The 24,581-nt window shown below is 45.1% G+C and overlaps 1 protein-coding gene across 1 annotated transcript in view; it reads left to right on the forward strand.

Moving 5' to 3' along the window:
* The window catches only part of LOC123749640 (integrin alpha-4), a 141,802-nt gene that overhangs the window by 94,446 nt on the left and 22,775 nt on the right, over positions 1-24,581 (forward strand). The window contains exons 9-12 of the mRNA XM_069327961.1: positions 8,196-8,278; positions 12,769-12,943; positions 13,974-14,141; positions 23,819-24,004. Of these exons, the coding sequence (XP_069184062.1) occupies positions 8,196-8,278; positions 12,769-12,943; positions 13,974-14,141; positions 23,819-24,004 (612 nt within the window). The remainder of the gene's footprint in view (positions 1-8,195; positions 8,279-12,768; positions 12,944-13,973; positions 14,142-23,818; positions 24,005-24,581) is intronic.

Raw genomic sequence — 24,581 nt, forward strand, 5'->3', positions numbered from 1 at the left:
GTCCTGGGACCTCTGTTGTTTATAATAATGTTTATGGGAATTGATTTGGAGGAAGGAGGTAATAAAAGTATGTGTTCGTGGGAGAAAAGAATTGGCAAAATGACCAGGGAAAGAAGAGGGCCTCAAAATAACAATTCACTTAGGGTATATTACACTAAGAGTAGAAGTCTAAGAAATAAAATAAATGAATTAAATGCTCTTGTCTGCACAGAAAAAATAGATATTATTGCACTTACCGAAACGTGGATGAATGTAGAAAATAGAGAACTATTAGCTGAATATCAAATAAATGGATTTAAACTATTTCACACAGACAGATACATTAGACGAGGAGGGGGTGTAGCCATATATGTTAGGGACAATTTGAAATGTAGTCTCAAAGAGGGAATCAAAACTGAGCCACACAGAAACTATTTGGATAGAATTAAATGAAAAAGCAAATAATATCATAATAGGAGTTATATATAGGCCACCAAATTTAGACAGAATGGAAGCAAAGCATCTATAGGATGAAATATCTAGAGCATCTAGATCTAACAGTATTTATGTCATGGGTGACTTTAATTTTAGTGGAATAAACTGGTTGAACAAAACAGGGAATAGTGAAGCAGAAGATTTTCTAGAATTAATTGACGATTGCTTTCTTACGCAACACATTAAGGAACCAACACGGGAAAATAATATTTTAGATTTAGTGTTAACTAACAGGGAAACACAAATTAATGACATCGAAATAGGGAGTGAGCTAGGGAACAGTGATCACAAAGTAATCAGATTTAGCATAGAATGGAATAGACCTGTAGGAGAAAATTCTGTTAAAGTGCCAGATTTTCGAAAAGCTGATTTTAATAGCCTTAGAAATTTTTTGGGTCAAATAGATTGGAAAGTCTTGGGTATGGGGTGTGGGCCGGTCTTGGAGCGAGACATGAACCCAGCGATAGGTGACGTAAAAGGGGATTTCGATGTGGATTTAATATTCAACTTATTTAAGAATATTCTAAACAAAGCACAGTAACGTAGTATACCATACAAATTGAATAGATCGAATACTAATGACCCAAAGTGGATAACAAATAATTTAAAGAACCTTATAGGTAAAAAGAGAGCGTGGTACAAAAGGATTAAGAATGGGGAAGTCAGTTTAGAGCAGGAATTCATACAACTGGTTAGAAATGTTAAAAAAGAGATAAGGAAAGCAAAAAGAAACTATGAAGTTCGCATAGCAGAGCAAGCAAAGTCAAATCCTAAAGGGTTTTTTCAGTTATATCGAACTAACACTAGGGAAAGCATAGGTCCATTAAAATCTGAGACAGGTCAAATAACAGATAATGACAAGGAGATGAGTAGTATTTTTAACAAATATTTTATATCTGTATTTACTAAAGAAGAACTTAACAATATGCCTTCAGCCGAACAAGTCTATGTGGGTGGGGACGAGGACAGGTTGACTAGTTTAGCAGTTACCAGGGAGGATGTAATTAAACAATTAGAAAAACTAAAACCAAACAAATCCCTAGGGCCGGATGAAGTGTTTGCCAGGGTGCTTAAAGAATGCAAAGAGGAGCTTTCCGAGCCACTGTCTACCATATTTAATAAATCAATAGAGTCAGGCAGAGTGCCAGAGTCATGGAAGGTAGCTAATGTGGTACCAATTTTTAAGAAAGGAGATAGATCACTTGTGTCAAACTATCGGCCAATTAGCCTAACGTCTATTGTGGGAAAGTTACTTGAATCAATAATTGCAAATACAATTCGTCTCCATCTTGAAAAACATAAATTAATAAATGAGTCGCAACATGGTTTTACAAATGGCCGTTCATGTTTAACAAATTTGCTAACTTTTTATTCCAGCATAGTTGAGGCAGTTGATAGTGGTAAAGATTGTGATGTTGTGTGCCTTGACTTTAGCAAAGCTTTTGATATAGGTCCACATGAAAGACTAATTAAAAAAATAGAAGCTCATGGTATTGGGGGTGCTATATTAAATTGGATTAGGGCATGGCTATTCCAAAGGAAACAGAAAGTTAGTATAAATGGGGTTAAGTCAGAGTGGGATAATGTTGTTAGTGGAGTATCTCAGGGCTCTGTCCTGGCACCTCTGTTGTTTATAATATATATATATGATTTAGTTACAGGTCTGAGTAGCAACATTTGCAAATTTGCCGATGATACGAAAATCGGTAGGGAAATTAATTCGGAGGAGGACTCACTATCACTTCAAGTTGATCTAGATAGGGTTTTGAAATGGTCAAAGGATTGGCAAATGCAGTTTAATGCTGATAAATGTAATGTTCTGAGGCTAGGTAATGACAATAGAGTTACAAGATACGAGCTAGATGGTGTTGAGATTGTGAAGTCGGATTGCGAAAGGGATCTGGGAGTTATGATTAGTAAGAATTTAAAACAAAAGGATCAATGCATGAATGTTCATAATAAGGCGAATAGGACACTGGGATTTATTAATCGAAGCGTTAGTAACAAGACTCCCGGTGTGGTTCTTAAGCTATATCTTGCTCTGGTTAGGCCCCATTTAGATTATGCAGTTCAGTTTTGGTCACAGTATTATAGAATGGATATAAATTCACTTGAACGTATCCAACGTAGGATGACTAAGTTAATTCCCCAAATTAGAAATCTTTCATATTAAGAAAGATTAACAAAGCTTAAGTTGCATTCACTGGAAAGGCGAAGAGTTAGGGGTGACATGATGAGAGGTTTACAAGTGATAGTGATAGAGGTTTACATGATAGAGGTTTTAGCAGTCAGTCAGGTGCTGTCACAGTGAGAGGTTGTGTTAGCTGGAGCTCTGGAGTAACATTATTATTGCAATAATGGAAGGATTAGTTAATGATTTGGTGAGTTTGGTTGGAGCTCTGAGAGCAGAGATGGATTCCCTGCGGGAGGAGGTACGACGGTTGAGACTTCGAGAGGAAACGAAGGAGGAGACCAGTGTTGACGAGACCTCGTCGTGGAGAGTAGTGAAAGACAGGGGTCTTAAGAAGACCTTGACAAGGCCACCTACAGACGCCCTAAGGACGGCAAATTCATTTGCCGTGTTGGAGGACGAGTGCTGTAGTGCGCCTGCAGCGAGGAAATCAACGAGGAACGGCGGAGCGCAGGCCCCTCAGGCTGCTCACAAAAGTTAGGGCGGTACCGAAGCGAATTTTGGTTGTGGGAGATTCCCAGGTGAGGTATTTAGACAGAACGTTTTGTGCCAGAGATAGGGGGAACAGATTAAGGGTTTGCTATCCGGGAGCTGGAATTGGTGATATTGTTGGAAACATGAATGATATTATGACGGGAAATGGAAACAAACCCATTATTTGTATTAGTGCAGGGGGTAATGATGTTGGGCGAGTTAGGAGTGAGGAACTAATACAGAGATTCAGGACAGCCATTGAATTAGTTAGGAGCAAGGGAGGAATCCCGATCATATGTGGCATTCTTCCAAGAAAGGGAGTGGGAAATGAATGGATGTCGAGGGCACTTGGTGTCAATTGCCGGCTGGAAAGATATTGCAAATCAAATGCAATATCTTTCATAGACAACTGGGAACACTTCTATGGAAGAAATGAAATGTATGCTCGTGATGGGGTGCATCTATCGAGGGCTGGGGTTGTTGCTGTTGCGAACTCGTTGGAAGAAGTGGTTAGAGGTGTTTGTTTGGGTTTAAACTGTTAGTAGATAGAGGTATGGGAATTGATTTGGAGGAAGGAGGTAATAAAAGTATGTGTTTGTGGGAGAAAGGAATTGGCAAAATGATCAGGGAAAGAGAAGGGCCTCAAAATAACAATTCACTTAGGGTATATTACACTAACAGTAGAAGTCTAAGAAATAAAATTAACGAATTAAATGCTCTTGTCTGCACAGAAAAAATAGATATTATTGCACTTACCGAAACGTGGATGAATGTAGAAAATAGAGAACTATTAGCTGAATATCAAATAAATGGATTTAAACTATTTCACACAGATAGATATATTAGACGAGGAGGTGGAGTAGCCATATATGTTAGGGACAATTTGAAATGTAGTCTCAAAGAGGGAATCAAAACTGAGCCACACACAGAAACTATTTGGATAGAATTAAACGAAAATGCTAATAATATTATAATAGGAGTTATATATAGGCCACCAAATTTAGACAGAATGGAAGCAAAGCATCTATGGGATGAAATATCTAGAGCATCTAAATCTAACAGTATTTATGTCATGGGTGTCTTTAATTTTAGTGGAATAAACTGGTTGAACAAAACAGGGAATAGTGAAGCAGAAGATTTTCTAGAATTAATTGACGATTGCTTTCTTACGCAACACATTAAGGAACCAACACGGGAAAATAATATTTTAGATTTAGTGTTAACTAACAAGGAAACACAAATTAATGACATCGAAATAGGGAGTAAGCTAGGGAACAGTGATCACAAAGAAATCAGATTTAGCATAGAATGGAATAGACCTGTAGGAGAAAATTCTGTTAAAGTGCCAGATTTTCGTAAAGCTGATTTTAATAGCCTAAGAAATTTTTTGAGTCAAATTGATTGGAAAGTCTTTGGTATGGGGTGTGGGCCGGTCTTGGAGCGAGACATGAACCCAGCGATAGGCGACTTAAATGGGGATTTCGATGTGGATTCAATATATAACTTATTTAAGAATATTCTAAACAAAGCACAGGAACGTAGTATACTATACAAATTGAATAGATCGAATACTAATGACCCAAAGTGGATAACAAAGAATTTGAAGAACCTTATAGGTAAAAAGAGAGCTTGGTATAAAAGGATTAAAAATGGGGAGGCCACTTTAGAACAGGAATTCGTACAACTGGTTAGAAATGTTAAAAAAGAGATAAGGAAAGCAAAAAGAAACTATGAAGTTCGCATAGCAGGGCAAGCAAAGACAAATCCTAAAGGTTTTTTTCAGTTATATCGTACTAAGACTAGGGAAAGCATAGGTCCATTAAAAACTGAGACAGGTCAAATAACAGATAGTGATGAAGAGATGAGTAGTATTTTTAATAAATATTTTGTATCTGTATTTACTAAAGAGGAACTTAACAATATGCCTTCAGCCGAACAAGTCTATGTTGGTGGGGACGAGGACAGGTTGACGAGTTTTGCAGTTACCAGGGAGGATGTTCTTAAACAAATAGTAAAACTCAAACCAAACAAATCCTCAGGGCCGGATGAAGTGTTTGCTAGGGTGCTTAAAGAATGCAAAGAGGAGCTTTGTGACCCACTGTCAACCATATTTAATAAATCAATAGAGTCAGGCAGAGTGCCAGAGTTTTGGAAAGTTGCTAAACTGATACGAGTTTTTAAGAAAGGTGATAGATCACTTGCATCTAACTATCGACCAATTAGCCTAACGTCTATTGTGGGAAAGTTACTCGAATCTATAATAGCAAATAAAATTCATCTTCATCTTGAAAAACATAAATTAATAATTGAGTCGCAACATGGTTTTATAAATGGCCGTTCATGTTTAACAAATTTGTTATCTTTTTATTCTAGCATAGTTGAGGCAGTTGATAGTGGTAAGGATTGCGATGTTGTGTACCTTGACTTTAGCAAAGCTTTTGATACAGTGCCACATGAAAGACTGATTAAAAAAATAGAAGCTCATGGTATTGGGGGTGCTATATTAACTTGGATTAGGGCATGGTTATTCCAAAGGAAACAGAGAGTTAGTATAAATGGGGTTAAGTCAGAGTGGGATAATGTTGTTAGTGGAGTACCTCAGGGCTCTGTCCTGGGACCTCTGTTGTTTATAATATATATAAATGATTTAGATTCAGGTTTGAGTAGCAACGTTTGCAAATTTGCCGATGATACGAAAATCGGTAGGGAAATTAATTCGGAGGAGGACTCACTATCACTTCAAGTTGATCTAGATAGGGTTTTGAAATGGTCAAAGGATTGGCAAATGCAGTTTAATGCTGATAAATGTAAAGTTCTGAGGCTAGGTAATGATGATAGAGTTACAAGATACGAGCTAGATGGTGTTGTGATTGCGAAGTCGGATTGCGAAAGAGATCTGGGAGTTATGATTAGTAAGAATTTAAAACAAAAGGATCAATGCATGAATGTTCGTAATAAGGCAAATCGGACACTTGGATTTATTAATCGCAGTGTTAGTAACAAGACACCTGGTGTGGTTCTTCAGCTATATCTTGCTCTAGTTAGGCCCCATTTAGATTATACAGTTCAGTTTTGGTCGCCATATTATAGAATGGATATAAATTCACTTGAACGTGTCCAACGTAGGATGACTAAGTTAATTCCCCAAATTAGAAATCTTTCATATGAAGAAAGATTAACAAAGCTTAAGTTGCATTCACTGGAAAGGCGAAGAGTTAGGGGTGACATGACAGAGGTTTACAAGTGGGTGAATGGACATAACAAAGGGGATATTAATAGGGTATTAAAAGTATCAACACAAGACAGAACACGAAACAATGGGTATAAATTGGATAAGTTTAGATTTAGGAAAGACTTGGGTAAATACTGGTTCAGTAACAGGGTTGTTGATTTGTGGAACCATTTGCCGCGTAACATTTTGGAGGTGGGGTTCCTCGATTGTTTCAAGCGTGGGTTGGACATGTATATGAGTGGGATTGGGTGGTTATTAATAGGAGCTGCCTCGTATGGGCCAATAGGCCTTCTGCAGTTACCTTGTTCTTATGTTCTTATAAGTAGCAGTATTGCTAACAGTAGTAGTGTTACTAACAGTAGTAGTGTTACTAACAGTAGCAGTACTACTAACAGTAGCAGTATTGCTAACAGTAGCAGTATTACAAACAGAAGTAGCATTACTAACAGTAGCTTTATTATTAACAGTAGCAGTATTACAAACAGAAGTAGTATTACTAACAGTAGCTTTATTACTAACAGTAGCTTTATTACTAACAGTAGCTTTATTACTAACAGTAGCTTTATTACTAACAGTAGCTTTATTACTAACAGTAGCAGTGCTTCTTACATGAGCATTATTACAAGTAGCAGTGTTACCAACAGCAGCAGGAGTATCACTAGTAACAGTAGCAGTATTACTAGCATTAATAGTGCTACCAATAACAGTAGTTTTACTAATATTTGCAGTAATATTATCATTATTAATATTACATGTTAGTATAGCTTCAGGTGAAGTAAACTGATATAACTTAAATGGCGATAACTTAGCTTTTATGTTAATATTATATTGAGTTGATATTGACAAATGTGACCATTAACTTGAGTTGACAATCATGTGGGCTATAACTTGAGATGACTTTGATGACTTAGGGTAATGTGACCGCTAACTTAGCATCATTTGACCGGTAATTTTAGGTGACGTAGCCTGATGTGGCCGTTAACATTAGGTAACGTATCTTAATTTTACGATTAATTGGACGTAACTATGCCAATTTAACAATTAACTTTCGATTTCGTAGCCCGATTTGACCATTCATTAATTAAAGTAACTTAGCTTAATGTGACAACAAACTTGAGGTATGAGCCTAAGTTTACCATAAAGGTGAGGTGACCTGGCCTGATGTGACGATCAACGTGAGGTAACGTGCTGATATTACCATTCACTTCAAGCAACGTAGTCGGATATGACCATTAATTTGAGGTATCAGCCCAATTTGGCCATGAACGTGAGAGATGTAACCTGATGTGACTGTTAACTTGAGGTGACTTGACCTGATTTATAACTTGATGTGAGGTGATCTTGACCTGACTTGATCTTGATCTCAAGACCTTTATCTCAAGATCTTGATCTTGATCCCCAAATTAGAAATCTTTCATATGAAGAAAGATTAACAAAGCTTAAGTTGCATTCACTGGAAAGGCGAAGAGTTAGGGGTGACATGATAGAGGTTTACAAGTGGGTGAATGGACATAACAAAGGGGGATATTAATAGGGTATTAAAAGTATCAACACAAGACAGAACACGAAACAATGGGTATAAATTGGATAAGTTTAGATTTAGGAAAGACTTGGGTAAATACTGGTTCAGTAACAGGGTTGTTGATTTGTGGAACCAATTGCCCCGTAACATTGTGGAGGTGGGGTCCCTCGATTGTTTCAAGTATGGGTTGGACATGTATATGAGTGGGATTGGCTGGTTATAAATAGGAGCTGCCTCGTATGGGCCAATAGGCCTTCTGCAGTTGCCTTTGTTCTTATGTTCTTATGACGTGACCTTTGCAGGGTACAGCGTGACCTCGGGCCGGTTCTGGGGCGATGAGGACTACATCGTAGCCGGAGCACCACGGGCTGACCTAACTGGCAGGGTGAGTCTGTTCTCTGTTGGTCACCTTCTAGGCTCTGGCAGGGTGAGTGTGGTCACCTGTCATATATTCGTGAGGCGCAGACAGTCACGGTGAGAGGGTATGTTAGCTAGAGCTCCGATTTTAGAAATATTATCATTGCAATAATGGAAGGTGTGGTGAAGAAACTGATGAACCTAGTTGAAGTTCTGAGAGCAAAGATGGATTCCCTACGGGAGGAGGTACGACAGCTGAAACAACATCGAGAAGAAACGAAGGAGGAGACTAATATTAAAAAGACCTCGTCGTGGAAAGTCGTTAAGGACTGGGGTCTTAAGAAGACCTTGACAAGACCGCCTACAGACCCCCAAAGGACTTCAAATTAATTTGCCATGTTGGAAGACGAGTGCTGTCTTCACCCTCTGGGCTGTGGTGAGCCTGCAGTTCACTCGAAAGGGAAATCAACGAAGAGCAACGAAGAGCAAGCCCTTCAAAGTGCTCAGAAAGTAAAGGAGGCACCTAAGCTGGGTGAGATGGATGGACAACCAGCCCATCCTTCTGGGTTCTGGCAGGGTGAGTGTGGTCCCTGTGATATATCCTTCTGGGCTCAGGCAGGGTGAGTGTGGTCCCTGTGATATATCCTTCTGGGCTCTGGCAGGGTGAGCCTAGTCTTTCTCTCAGATCACTGTGATATTTGTTCTGGTGAGACTAGTATCAGGTGTCACCCTCACCCTCTGAACTCGGGAAGGTGAGACTAATGTGTGTGAGGGCGGCCTCTGGGATATGGTAGAGTGAGTTTACTGTGTGTTAGGTCACCCTCTGGGCTTTGTCAGGATGACACTGGGCTCTCAGGTCACCCTCTGGGCTTTGTCAGGATGACACTGGGCTCTAAGGTCACCCTCTGGGCTTTGTCAGGATGAGACTTGGGCTCTCAGGTCACCCTCTGAGCTTTGTCAGGATGACACTGGGCTCTCAGGTCACCCTCTGGGCTTTGTCAGGATGACACTGGGCTCTCAGGTCACCCTCTGGGCTTTGTCAGGATGAGACTTGGGCTCTCAGGTCACTCTCTGGGCTTTGTCAGGATGACACTGGGCTCTCAGGTCACCCTCTGGGCTTTGTCAGGATGACACTGGGCTCTCAGGTCACCCTCTGGGCTTTGTCAGGATGAGACTTGGGCTCTCAGATCACCCTCTGGGCTTTGTCAGGATGAGACTTGGGCTCTCAGGTCACCCTCTGAGCTTTGTCAGGATGACACTGGGCTCTCAGGTCACCCTCTGGGCTTTGTCAGGATGAGACTTGGGCTCTCAGGTCACCCTCTGGGCTTTGTCAGGATGAGACTTGGGCTCTCAGGTCACCCTCTGGGCTTTGTCAGGATGAGACTTGGGCTCTCAGATCACCCTCTGGGCTTTGTCAGGATGAGACTTGGGCTTTCAGGTCACCCTCTGAGCTTTGTCAGGATGACACTGGGCTCTCAGGTCACCCTCTGGGCTTTGTCAGGATGAGACTGGACTGTCAGGTCATCCTCTGAGCTTTGTCAGGATGAGACTGGGCTTTCAGGTCACCCTCTGTGCTTTGTCAGGATGAGACACTCATGCTCTGGTCTCTGTCTGCATGAGTCTAGTCTGGCAGATCTCCATCTGGACTCGGACAGGTTAGATTAGTTTCTGTTAGCTCATCCTCTAGTCTTTGGCAAGGTGAAAACTAGTCTGTAAGTTCACCCGTTTGGCTGTGACAGAGGCAGTCCACTCTGTTGGCTCACCTTCTAGGCTTAGGCTGCATGAGCTTAGTCTCTGTCAGCTCACCTAATATAGTTTTGTAAGGCATGTTTTGTCTCTGCTCGCCCATCTGCAGTCTAACAAAATGAGATTAGTGTTTGTTCCTTCATTCTTTGGAGTCTGGAAGGGTGAGTTTCATTTTCCCCACATTTCCCCATATTTCTCCTAACCAACATTAACAAACCACCTCTAGAGACAAGGAAGATAACCTTCAGGCTGCACAATGAAACTGCTATAAGCAATTTTATAGCTGCTGCTGCTAATATCAACTATGAATCCGAATTAGGGAACACAGGGGACATCAACCTAGCAGTGCAGTCATTTCTTCAAAAAACTCTCAGCCTTTATAACACCCATTGTTCAATGCTAACGAAACAAGTCACAACTAAAAGGCTAAACAATCCTTGGCTTACAAAGAGGATACTTAAATGCATTAATAAAAAACATGACCTTGAGAAGAAGTATAGGTTAGGAATCGTCTCCAAAGAATTCTCAAAGATTACTCATCGTTGCTATCTAAAATAATTAGGAGAGCCAAAATTAAATACTACGAAGATAACTTTACCCACACAAAGTGCAATATTAAGAAAACATGGAACACAATTTCTCAAATATTGGGATCAAAGAAGATTTTAAATAACAAACCAATACTCCTGTCAAATAATGATGGTCTGCTTTCAGCCTCTGACACTGCTCTTGAGTTCAATAGGTTCTTCTCTTCCATTGGGTCATCCCTTGCAAATGATATTCCATCTTCCAGTACTAATATTCAGGACTATCTTACAGGTAACTATCCACAGTCTCTACCTATTGTCTACTAATTCCACTGATGTTACTGACATAATCCTTTCCCTTAAAACCAAGTCTAGTGCCCTTGAGGAGATACCAACTCTTATTTACAAAAAAGCCTCCAGATATTTAGCTCCTGCTATTGCATTGCTCTTCAACAAGTCACTTGAACTCCAAACCTTTCCAGATATTCTAAAAAAAGCAAGAGTAACCCCTATCAACAAATGTGGTGATCCCACTGATGTTAACAACTTCAGACCTATATCAATCCTGCCTAACTTGTCAAAAATATTTGAAAAATTAATCTATAAGCAGCTTTGCTCTTATCTAGCCAAACTCAATATACTTAGCTCTTGTCAATATGGCTTCAGACCCCTAAAAAGCACTAACGATGCACTTATTAGTATGATTAACTTGATACATACAGCTCTTGATAAAAATGAGTTCCCTGTTGGGTTATTTGTGGACCTGCGTAAGGCTTTTGACACTGTTAACCACCAAAACCTTCTTCTTAAATTACAACATTATGTAGCCAGAGGTCTCTCCCTTCAGTACATTAAGTCTTACCTTACTGACAGGCTCCAGTATGTTTCTGTGAATAATTCAATTTCTCCCACCCTACCCATCAACATCGGTGTTCCTCAGGGCAGCATACTTGGCCCTCTCCTCTTTCTCATCTACATTAATGACCTTCCAAATGCCTCCCAACATCTCAAATCAATTCTAATTGCTGACGACACGACCTTCATTTACTCCAGTCCTGACCCCCTTGCTCTAAATGTCCCAGTGAATACTGAGCCAAATAAAGTCCATCACTGCCAACAAACTCACCCTCAATATTGATAAAACTTTCTATATTTTGTTTGGCAATAAATCCTCAAATCAAATAAATCTCAGGATTAACAATACCCAAATTTGTAACAAAGTAGATGGCAAATTCGTTGGCGTTCTCATTGATCGCAAACTGAATTTCTAGGGACACATTCTAAATATATCAAAAAAAGTTTCAAAAACAGTTGGCATTCATTCTAAGATCAGATATTATGTACCTCGCCCTGCCCTGGTGACACTCTATTATTCTCTCATCTATCCTTATCTCAACTATGGTATTTGTGCTTGGGGTTCTACTACCCAAAATCATTTACGTTCTCTAATTGCTCAACACAAAGCTGCTATTAGGACAATATCTAACTCTGGCCCCAGACATCACTCGGTACCCTTACTCAAATCTCTCAATATGTCAGATATTAAGTTACTGCACATTCTCTCATGTGTATTTTGTTTATATAAAACGCTGAACTGTAATGTCAATCCTGACCTTAAAAGCTTCCTAGAAGGTTGTAACAGAACCCATGGGCACCACACCAGAAACAAATACCTATTTGATATTCCAAGAGTACGACTTAATCAAACTAGAAATGCTTTACAAATCAAGGGACCCAGAATGTGGAATGACCTTCCCAATTATGTTAAAGACTACCTCTCCCAACCAGTTTAAGATAAAAACAAAGTACTACCTTATTAACTCCATGTAACCTACCTCACCCCCAAAATGTAAACCCCTGTCTACTACTTGAAACAATGCTGTTTGTTGACCAAATTGTATTTTTGTTTTTTTTCTGCAATGTTCCCCCCCCTTTTTTCATTTTTTCTTATTTTTTCTGAACACAATTTATGCTTTAATCTCAATTAGTATTAAGTTTTAGTCTTAGTGTTTTTTCCTGCCCGAAATGCTTTGCGTAATAGTGGCTTTAGGCATTGTATGTACTAACTCTATCTATAAATCCATCAACTTTTGTATCTCACCTTGTATGTATGTACTTTACCTGAATAAATATTTAGTTTTTGTTTTTTTGAGTCGGCTCACCGTCTGGGCTCTTCTATAATAAGTATGATCTGTCAATTCACTCTCTTGGCTCTCCTTCAGATCACTTTGCTTGTCCATTTCAGGTATACATATTCAAGAGAGGAGACGAGACCCGGATGGAGGTGGAATGGGTAGGCCTGGGCAGCCAGCTGGGCAGTGGGTATGGGCATGCGGTGGCCGCCGGGGACGTTACTGGGGATGGCTGGAGCGAGCTCTTGGTGGGGGCGCCATTGTATGCCCCCAACATCGCCGCCCAAGGTGACTGCCACTACAATCTCTCGCAAATTTGCTTATTTAGGTTTAAGGTTGGTCACCGGACCAAATGTTTTGTGCTTAGCTCATGTACCAGACTTTCTGATTCATCTTAATTATTATTGCGTTATTGGTGTTACTGCTTAATGTTAAAGATACGTTGTTCCTTATCTGTAAGTTGTTTCATACTTAGCTTGATTTACGTTTATCAGTTCAATGCAGAATATTTAGCCAATACCTGTTATTACTATCAGCCATCCTTAATGGTTACCCAGTTTACCTCCTGATGGGTTACGCAGTGATCAGTGTAGTGGTTACACAGAGGCCAGCCCCCAGTTCACACACCTTTCGTCCGGGAACTGGCTTGGTAAACAGAAGCACCTGATGACTCTGTTTACCAAGCAGTATATCAAGTATGCAGTATCCGGCAGTACAACGGTATCCGGCAGAAGTGTTGAGGGTTGCCTCCTGGGCAAGGTCAGCAGCTGGCCAAGGGGGCCCTGGAGAATCCTAACAAGCTTCATATTCCCGACTATGTGAGACCATAAATTAAACACATAAATTATTATTTTTTTGACTTGGAAAAGCTTAGGACTGGGAGGCTTGAACAAGTTAGGTTAGGTGATGTTTGGTTAGTTTTAAGGTAGGTCAAATGAGGTTAGATTATGGTAAGAATAAGTAAATTCTGGTGATATTAGCTTTTGTTAAGCTTGGTTTGGTTAGATTTGGTTATAATTGGTTAAATTTGGATTGGTTAGGTATGATTAAGTTTGCATTAGTTATATTAAGTTTTGTTAGGTCATATTAGGTTAAGCTTGGTTAGGTTTACTTAGGCTTGGTCGAGTAAAATGAAGTTAGTTTATGTTAGACTGGACTAAGTTTAGTTAGGCATGGATAGGTCAGGTCAGGTTTTGTTAGATCAGGTTTGGTTTGAGTAGATTATATTAGGTATTGTAAGCTTAAGGTTGTGTTTCTTGTACACATGTTGTAGGGAGTAAGGTTAGGGTGGTGTTTCCTGTATATATATTTGTTGCAGGGAGTAAAGCGGAGACATCGGAGGCGGGCATGGTGGTAGTGTACGGGCGTGCAGGCGTGGGCGACCTGCGGGAGGCGGGCGTGTTGCAGGGGGCCCCCCTGGCCCCAGGGGCAAGGTTTGGCTCCACCATCAGCGTCGTCGGGGACTTGGACCGTGACGGGTTTAATGGTCAGTCCACTACAGAGTTTCTGGTTTGTTAAACCAATTTTCTTTTGGTATGAAAAATTGTATAAGAAGTAGTAAAATTGTATAAGTAGACGAAAATACCTTGGTTTAGTGGGTAACTCGTGAGTGCGAGGGGCCAGAGACGAGAAGGGTACCTCAGTTCTCTGGCTAGGAAGGTTTGACGATTGATTTCATTTCAACTGACCTTATAACAATAATTTAGCCCCCATGTCCAGCCCAAAAATTCAAGTATTTTTCGCCAGAGGTCCAAATCAAGGATGTCCATGGGCGCCATCTTGAAAAGTTAGTCTGTGAACCAGATCACCCGGAAGATTAGGTTGTGAACCAGATCACCCGGAAGATTAGGTTGTGAACCAGATCACCCGGAAGATTAGGTTGTGAACCTGATCACCCGGAAGATTAGGTTGTGAACCTGATCACCCGGAAGATTAGGTTGTGAACCTGATCACCCGGAAGATTAGGTTGTGAACCTGATCACCCGGAAGATTAGGTTGTGAACCTGATCACCCGGAAGATTAGGTTGTGAACCTGATCACCCGGAAGATTAGGTTGTGAACCTGATCACCCGGAAGATTAGGTTGTGAACCTGATCACCCGGAAGATTAGGTTGTGAACCAGATCACCCGGAAGATTAGGTTGTGAACCAGATCACCCGGAAGATTAGGTTGTGAACCTGATCACCCAGATCGCTGTGTTGGCATCACAGCCAGGCATGCTGTACAGTTGGCATCACAGCCTGGCATGCTGTACACTTGGCATCACAGCCTGGCATGCTGTACAGTTGGCATCACAGCCAGGCATGCTGTACACTTGGCATCACAGCCTGGCATGCTGTACAGTTGGCATCACAGCCTGGCATGCTGTACAGTTGGCATCACAGCCAGGCATGCTGTACAGTTGGCATCACAGCCAGGCATGCTGTACACTTGGCATCACAGCCTGGCATGCTGTACAGTTGGCATCACAGCCTGGCATGCTGTACACTTGGCATCACAGCCTGGCATGCTGTACAGTTGGCATCACAGCCAGGCATGCTGTACACTTGGCATCACAGCCTGGCATGCTGTACAGTTGGCATCACAGCCTGGCATGCTGTACAGTTGGCATCACAGCCTGGCATGTTGTACAGTTGGCATCACAGCCTGGCATGTTGTACAGTTGGCATCACAGCCTGGCATGCTGTACACTTGGCATCACAGCCTGGCATGCTGTACACTTGGCATCACAGCCTGGCATGCTGTACAGTTGGCATCACAGCCTGTCATGCTGTACAGTTGGCATCACAGCCTGGCATGCTGTACACTTGGCATCACAGCCTGGCATGCTGTAAAGTTGGCATCACAGCCAGGCATGCTGTACAGTTGGCATCACAGCCTGGCATGTTGTACAGTTGGCATCACAGCCTGGCATGTTGTACAGTTGGCATCACAGCCTGGCATGCTGTACACTTGGCATCACAGCCTGGCATGCTGTACAGTTGGCATCACAGCCTGGCATGCTGTAAAGTTGGCATCACAGCCAGGCATGCTGTACAGTTGGCATCACAGCCTGGCATGTTGTACAGTTGGCATCACAGCCTGGCATGCTGTACAGTTGGCATCACAGCTGGCATGCTGTTCAGTTGGCATCACAGCCTGGCATGCTGTACAGTTGGCATCACAGCCTGTCATGCTGTTCAGTTGGCATCACAGCCTGGCATGCTGTTCAGTTAGCATCACAGCCTTGCATGCTGTACAGTTGGCATCACAGCCACTCATGCTGTACAGTTGGCATCACAGCCACTCATGCTGTACAGTTGGCATCACAGCCACTCATGCTGTACAGTTGGCATCACAGCCTGGTATGCTGTACAGTTGGCATCACAGCCACTCATGCTGTACAGTTGGCATCACAGCCACTCATGCTGTACAGTTGGCATCACAGCCTGGCATGCTGTACAGTTGGCATCACAGCCTGGCATGCTGTACAGTTGGCATCACAGCCTGGCATGCTGTACAGTTGACATCACAGCCTGGCATGCTGTACAGTTGGCATCACAGCCTGGCATGCTGTACAGTTGGCATCACAGCCTGGCATGCTGTACAGTTGGCATCACAGCCTGGCATGCTGTACAGTTGACATCACAGCCTGGCATGCTGTACAGTTGGCATCACAGCCTGGCATGCTGTACAGTTGGCATCACAGCCACTCATGCTGTACAGTTGGCATCACAGCCACTCATGCTGTACAGTTGGCATCACAGCCACTCATGCTGTACAGTTGGCATCACAGCCACTCATGCTGTACAGTTGGCATCACAGCCACTCATGCTGTACAGTTGGCATCACAGCCTGGCATGCTGCACAGTTGGCATCACGACCTGGCATGCTGTACAGTTGGTATCACAGCCTGGCATGCTGTACAGTTGGCATCACAGCCTGGCATGCTGCACAGTTGGCATCACAGCCACTCATGCTGTACAGTTGGCATCACAGCCACTAATGCTGTACAGTTGGCATCAAAGCCTGGCATGCTGCACAGTTGGCATCACAGCCACTCATGCTGTACAGTTGGCATCACAGCCACTCATGCTGTACAGTTGGCATCACAGCCTGGCATGCTGTACAGTTGGCATCACAGCCACTCATGCTGTACAGTTGGCATCACAGCCTGGCATGCTGTACAGTTGGCATCACAGCCACTCATGCTGTACAGTTGGCATCACAGCCACTCATGCTGCACAGTTGGCATCACAACCTGGCATGCTGTACAAGTGGCATCACAGCCTGGCATGCTGCACAGTTGGCATCACAGCCTGGCATGCTGCATAGTTGGCATCACAGTCTGTCATGCTGTGCAGCTAGCATCACAATCTGTCATGCTGTACAGCTGGCATCACAGCCTGGCATGCTGTACAGTTGGCATCACAGCCTGGCATGCTGTACAGTTGGCATCACAGCCTGGCATGCTGCACAGTTGGCATCACAGCCTGGCATGCTGCACAGTTGGCATCACAGCCTGGCATGCTGCACAGTTGGCATCACAGCCTGGCATGCTGCACAGTTGGCATCACAACCACTCATGCTGTACAGTTGGCATCACAGCCTGGCATGATGCACAGTTGGCATCACAGCCTGGCATGCTGCACAGTTGGCATCACAGCCTGGCATGCTGTACAGTTGGCATCACAGCCTGGCATGCTGTACAGTTGGCATCACAGCCACTCATGCTGTACAGTTGGCATCACAGCCACTCATGCTGCACAGTTGGCATCACAGCCACTCATGCTGCACAGTTGGCATCACAGCCACTCATGCTACACAGTTGGCATCACAGCCGGGCATGCTGTACAGTTGGCATCACAGCCTGGCATGCTGCACAGTTGGCATCACAGCCACTTCTGCTGTACCGTTGGCATCACAGCCTGGCATGCTGCACAGTTGGCATCACAGGCTGGCATGCTGCACAGTTGGCATCACAGCCTGGCATGCTGTACAGCTGGCGTCACAACCTGGCATAAGACAGTTTCTCTGTTGGCAGACGCTGTGGCAGACGCTGTGGCAGACGCTGTGGCAGACGCTGTGGCAGACGCTGTGGTCCCGCCTCTCAACTGTAAATCAACTTGTTTACATAGTCCTGCTCGTATTGAGCTCTGTCATGTCTACACTTGACACTATATGAAGTCAGCCTCCACCACATCACTGCCTAATGTATTCTATTGGTTAATTACTCCGACACAGAAAAGTTCTTTCTAATGTCCCTGTGAATAATTTGGGTACTAAGTTTCTAAGTACTAAGGGTACTAATGGGACACTTGGGTACTATTAGTACAAAGTGTCTCCTAGTTCGTATACCACCTTGGCTAAATAGTTTATTTATCTCTCCTTTCCATTACTCTGAGAATTATGTAGGTAGTGATCATGTCTCCATACTCTTACCAATGTCGTGAGGTGTAGTTCAGACCAGAGTTGTCTGACTCGTGCGGAACTAAAAAGCGGAAAAGAAAACAATGTCAGCCTCAGATTGATCAAAGCTGAAGTTCTCCATGGCTGGAGGGTTGACAAGTTGCGTCAGAGGGAGCCAAGAGAGCAGATAATCTCTGCATTAACACTCTACAAGGTCTGCTGCTTATTAGTTTATGCAGCCGCCTCTTCATGCTTCCGCTACACAGCAGGTTGGGACGCTTGGGCAAAGGGAAAGGATCGCTCAATTTCATGTACGTGCTGAGGATATATGCGTAAGCCCATACTCGCAGGTCTAGTTAGTTATCTACGGGGCGTACGGTGCGTAGTACGGGGTCGTTCACACAGTTGATACGTTCAGCATTACCATGGTAGGCAGGATTATGGACGACACCTTATGGACGTAGATCGATCACTTGTATGGGGGCGCCATTTTGTGTCTGTCGATCTTCTGCTGATGGCGTTGCCGTACTCCAGAAGATGCCAATGTCCATGAGAGCGGTGTAGGGTTCTTACAGATATGCAAACTGCAGTCTCTCTGAATGAGCTTGCTCCTCTGTGTCTTCCTGCATGTGCCGTTGGAGCTGAATAGGGTCATTCACTCCTCGACAGCAGAGCGTTCCAGCAGCTCTGGGAGGTCCACAAGTTCACTTACCTCTTCCAGATGGGTCACTGCCTTTAGAGCACTCCACTCCATTTCAGCAGCTCTCGCTTTGAGTTTCTTCCTGTGCATCTTCGTGTATGGCATCATGGCGCTCAGAGGGACAGGTTATGTAGAGAAAGGTATTCTTACTCAACACAAACTCTCACAAGAAGCTGGTAAAATTTTCCTTCTCCTCAGCACGTGTGGCGTTGAAATCCGCAAGCACCTCATCAGGGCAGGCATGGCTGACTGTAGGATGCAGATGGTGGATGAGACTGGGTCGAACAGAAAGGATTCGAACTTGTGAATCCAGAGCCTGCGCGTACTGCCCATCTTCCCTGATCCGTTATGTGCTGCTTTTTGTGTTATTCCCCTTGGCCTTTTCCGGTTGTCCAGGGCGTTATGATCCGGCTGGTTCCGTGACACTTTCTTCACATTTCTGGACTGCAATAACAGCTGCTTCTGATTCTGGACGATGACGAACCAGCCAGACTTAATTTTTCTGCCAGTGTTCATTGTGTATTCGATTCACGTGTCCCAGATCATGTTGGAGTAAGGGTTAGCTGTGATAAACTGAGCTAAGTCGATAATCAGGAGCCCTATTTCTGTCACCATTATATATTTAGTCGAAATAATGTTAATTCGTGATCCTAGGTCCTCCTATTCAACAGTTATGGTTTTGCTCTTCTGGACGGCTGCGTTATTTTATTTTCTGGGTAAATTTGTTTCGTTACACTAAATTAATGTCAGATTCGGAATCCTTGTGGTCGACTTACCAGTGTCTTTGTACATAATTTAAAGTGTTGTGCATCAAAAATTTTAATTAATCTTTCAAGATGGCCCCCGAGGCCGTCTTTGATTGGGACTCGCGAAAAATGCCTGGACTATTGGGAGGGACATAGGGACAAAATTTTGTATGAAAGATCTTACTAGCCAGAGAATGGTCACGGGATTTAGGCTCTGGACCTGACTATTACTATTACTGTGGGTTCAAACCTCTGAAAAGCACCAATAATACTGTAATAAACATGTGGATTGAGAGCTGTTGCCTCTCTTCTGAGCTCAACTCGCCACTTAAGATCCAAATGTTCCGATTTTCGCAAGAGCCTTTCCTCTTTAACAGTGGAGTCCTACTGCCTGGTACATTCTCCCACACTGGTGCAAAGACCTCATTCTCCCTTTCGCCCCAGCTTGGACAACCAACCAGCATGTTTAAAACAGTGAAATTCTACTGGGTTCCCAGCCATATTGGTATTTCCTTAAATGAGTGTGTTTACACTGCCGCTCAAGAGGCTATCTGCACTTGTTCCATCTCTCGCAAAGGTGTTCCTTATTCTGACTTCAATCCTGTTATTCATTCCTCAGTTCTTGCCCCATTGGCAGGGTAGTTGGTCTTCTCTTACTGGTAACAAACTGCGTCCTCTTAAGGGTAGTGTTTCCCCATGGCCTTTCTCCTATCACCGTAACCGGCGGTGGGAAACGGCTCTGGCTCGGTTACGTATTGGTCATACACGTTTAACTCACGGTCACTTAATGAAGTGCCGCCCTGCTCCTTATTGTTCTAACTGCCTTGTCCCTCTTAAGGTCGTGCAAATCCTTGTTGAATATCCTAACTTCCTGGATGTGCATGTGTCTTGCTTCCCGACCGTCCCCTGCGGTCACTTGTCCCTCGATAGTGACCTTGGTGAATCAGATACTGTTGATATCGTTCGCCTTATGCGCTTTTGGTCTAACATTGACTTCCTTAGAAATATTTACCGCCTTTTAAATATCTTGTACATTTGGTGGTTCTACATAGTCTTGGCTTGGTGCTACATAGTCTTGGCTTGGTGCTACATAGTCTTGGCTTGGTGCTACATAGTCTTGGCTTGGTGCTACATAGTCTTGGCTTGGTGTTACATAGTCTTGACTTGGTGCTACATAGTCTTAGCTTGGTGCTACATAGTCTTAGCTTGGTGCTACATAGCCTTAGCTTGGTGCTACATAGTCTTAGCTTGGTGCTACATAGCCTTAGCTTGGTGCTACATAGTCTTAGCTTGGTGCTACACAGAAGGCATGGCACCGTCTTTTGATAATTACTTACTACGGCTATAAACTAAAACTAGATTGAATGAAATGTTTTATGCTGTTTTATTCTCTGTATTGTTCCATCAAAACACCTTCCTGACGCATCCAACACCCTCCTGACGCATCCAATACCCTCCTGACGCATCCAACACCCTCCTGACGCATCCAACACCCTCCTGACGCATCCAACACCCTCCTGACGCATCCAACACCCTCCTGACGTATCCAACACCCTCCTGACGCCTCCAACACCCTCCTGACGCATCCAACACCCTCCTGACGCATCCAACACCCTCCTGACGCATCCAACACCCTCCTGGCGCATCCAACACCCTCCTGGCGCATCCAACACCCTCCTGGCGCATCCAACACCCTCCTGGCGCATCCAACACCCTCCTGGCGCATCCAACACCCTCCTGGCGCATCCAATACCCTCCTGACGCATCCAACACCCTCCTGACGCATCCAACACCCTCCTGGCGCATCCAACACCCTCCTGGCGCATCCAACACCCTCCTGGCGCATCCAACACCCTCCTGGCGCATCCAACACCCTCCTGGCGCATCCAACACCCTCCTGGCGCATCCAACACCCTCCTGACGCATCCAATACCCTCCTGACGCATCCAACACCCTCCTGACGCATCCAACACCCTCCTGACGCATCCAACACCCTCCTGACGCATCCAACACCCTCCTGACGCATCCAACACCCTCCTGACGCATCCAACACCCTCCTGACGCATCCAACACCCTCCTGACGCATCCAACACCCTCCTGACGCATCCAACACCCTCCTGGCGCATCCAACACCCTCCTGGCGCATCCAACACCCTCCTGGCGCATCCAACACCCTCCTGGCGCATCCAACACCCTCCTGGCGCATCCAACACCCTCCTGACGCATCCAACACCCTCCTGACACATCCAACACCTTCCTGACGCATCCAACACCCTCCTGACGCATCCAACACCCTCCTGACGCATCCAACACCTTCCTGACGCATCCAACACCCTCCTGACGCCTCCAACACCCTCCTGACGCATCCAACACCTTCCTGACGCATCCAACACCCTCCTGACGCCTCTAACACCCTCCTGACGCCTCCAACACCCTCCTGACGCCTCCAACACCCTCCTGACGCATCCAACACCCTCCTGACGCATCCAACACCCTCCTGACGCATCCAACACCCTCCTGACGCATCCAACACCCTCCTGACGCCTCCAACACCTTCCTGACGCCTCCAACACCTTCCTGACTCCTCCAACACCCTCCTGACGCCTCCAACACCCTCCTGACGCATCCAACACCCTCCTGACGCCTCCAACACCCTCCTGACGCCTCCAACACCCTCCTGACGCATCCAACACCCTCCTGACGCCTCCAACACCCTCCTGACGCATCCAACACCTTCCTGACGCCTCCAACACCCTCCTGACGCATCCAACACCCTCCTGACGCATCCAACACCCTCCTGACGCCTCCAACACCCTCCTGACGCATCCAACACCTTCCTGACGCATCCAACACCTTCCTGACGCATCCAACACCCTCCTGACGCATCCAACACCCTCCTGACGCATCCAACACCCTCCTGCCACATCCAACACCCTCCTGACGTATTCAACACCCTCCTGACGCCTCCAACACCTTCCTGACGCCTCCAACACCTTCCTGACGCCTCCAACACCCTCCTGACGCCTCCAACACCCTCCTGACGCATCCAACACCCTCCTGACGCCTCCAACACCCTCCTGACGCCTCCAACACCCTCCTGACGCCTCCAACACCCTCCTGACGCATCCAACACCTTCCTGACGCATCCAACACCCTCCTGACGCATCCAACACCCTCCTGACGCATCCAACACCTTCCTGACGCATCCAACACCCTCCTGACGCCTCCAACACCCTCCTGACGCCTCCAACACCCTCCTGACGCCTCCAACACCCTCCTGACGCATCCAACACCCTCCTGACGCATACAACACCTTCCTGACGCATACAACATCCTCCTGACGCATCCAACACCTTCCTGACGCATCCAACACCCTCCTGACGCATCCAACACCTTCCTGACGCATCCAACACCTTCCTGATGCATCCAACACCTTCCTGACGCATCCAACACCTTCCTGATGCATCCAACATCCTCCCGACGCATCCAACATCCTCCCGACGCATCCAACACCTTTCTGACGCATCCAACACCCTTCTGACGCATCCAACACCCTCCTGACGCATCGAACACCCTCCTGACGCATCCAACACCTTCCTGACGCATCCAACACCCTCCTGACGTATCCAACACCTTCCTGACGCATCCAACACCCTTCTGACACATCTAACACCCTCCTGACGCATCCAGCACCTTCCTGACGCATCCAGCACCTTCCTGACGCATCCAACACCTTCCTGACCCAGCCAACATCCTCCTGATACATCCAACACCTTCCTGACGCATCCAACACCTTCCTGATGCATCCAACACCTTCCTGATGCATCCAACACCTTCCTGATGCATCCAACATCCTCCTGACGCATCCAACACCCTCCTGACGCATCCAACACCCACCTGATATATCCAACACCCCCCTGACACATCAAACACCTTCCTGACACATCCAACACCCTCCCGACACATCCAACACCCTCCCGACACATCTAACACCCTCCCGACGCATCCAACACCCTCCCGACGCATCCAACACCCTCTCGACGCATCCAACACCCTCCCGATGCATCCAACACCCTCCCGACTCATCCAACACCCTCCTGACACATCCAACACCTCCTGACACATCCTACACCCTCCTGACACATCCAACACCTTCCTGACACATCCAACACCCTCCTGGTACATCCAACACCCTCCTGACACATCCAACACCCTCCCGACGCATCCAACACCCTCCCGACGCATCCAACACCCTCCCGACGCATCCAACACCCTCCTGACACCTCCGCACTATTCCTGGCATGTCCTTGCTGGTGCCCCGTACTCCAGACGTAGCTGTGGGGGCGCCGTACGAGGACGGTGGCCGGGGAGCAGTGTACATCTACCGAGGAGGCGCTGACGGACTCCAGACGAAGCTCTCGCAGAAGATCTTAGCCAGCGACCTGAGTCAGGCTCTGAAGGGCTTCGGGGTCGCCATCTCCAGGGGCGTCGATGTCGACCAGAATGGCTACGTTGGTAAGTGACTTGGAGTCCAGGTCGTCCTCTATGGACACGCTGGAATAGGAGAAAAGAGGTGTTAGAAGAGCGGAGAGAAGATGGGAGAGATAGAGATGTAGGGGGAAAGGGAGAGTGAATAAGGGGGGAGGAGGTAAAAAACGGGTGAGATGGAGGAGGAGAAGGATGTGAGAGACGACAGATAAAGTGAGGGATCTCCATCCTTCATCTGTTGTGAGGGATGGAGGAGGTGAGAGAGGAAAGTAATGCAGGAAGAGGTTAGTGTTGAACGACGAGGTGAGGGATGGAGGGGCAATATGACAGTTATGTAGGAGGTTGTGAGAGAGGGTGAGTGAGAGAAGAGGGAGGTGAGTGAGAGAAGAGAGAGGTGAGTGAGAGAAGAGAGAGGTGAGTGAGAGAAGAGAGAGGAGAGTGAAAGAGAGAGAGGCGGTTAATGTAGTGTACAGTTAATGTATCGTACATTAACAGAAGTACAGTAAATGTACAACACTATATATATATACTGTAAACTTTCCCAATTATAAATGTACTACCCTTTAAGTATGGGATTTGCACTGATTGATTTGAAGTAATGATT

The sequence above is a fragment of the Procambarus clarkii genome, chromosome 20 (genome assembly GCF_040958095.1).
Source record: "Procambarus clarkii isolate CNS0578487 chromosome 20, FALCON_Pclarkii_2.0, whole genome shotgun sequence".
Lineage (NCBI taxonomy): Eukaryota > Metazoa > Arthropoda > Malacostraca > Decapoda > Cambaridae > Procambarus > Procambarus clarkii.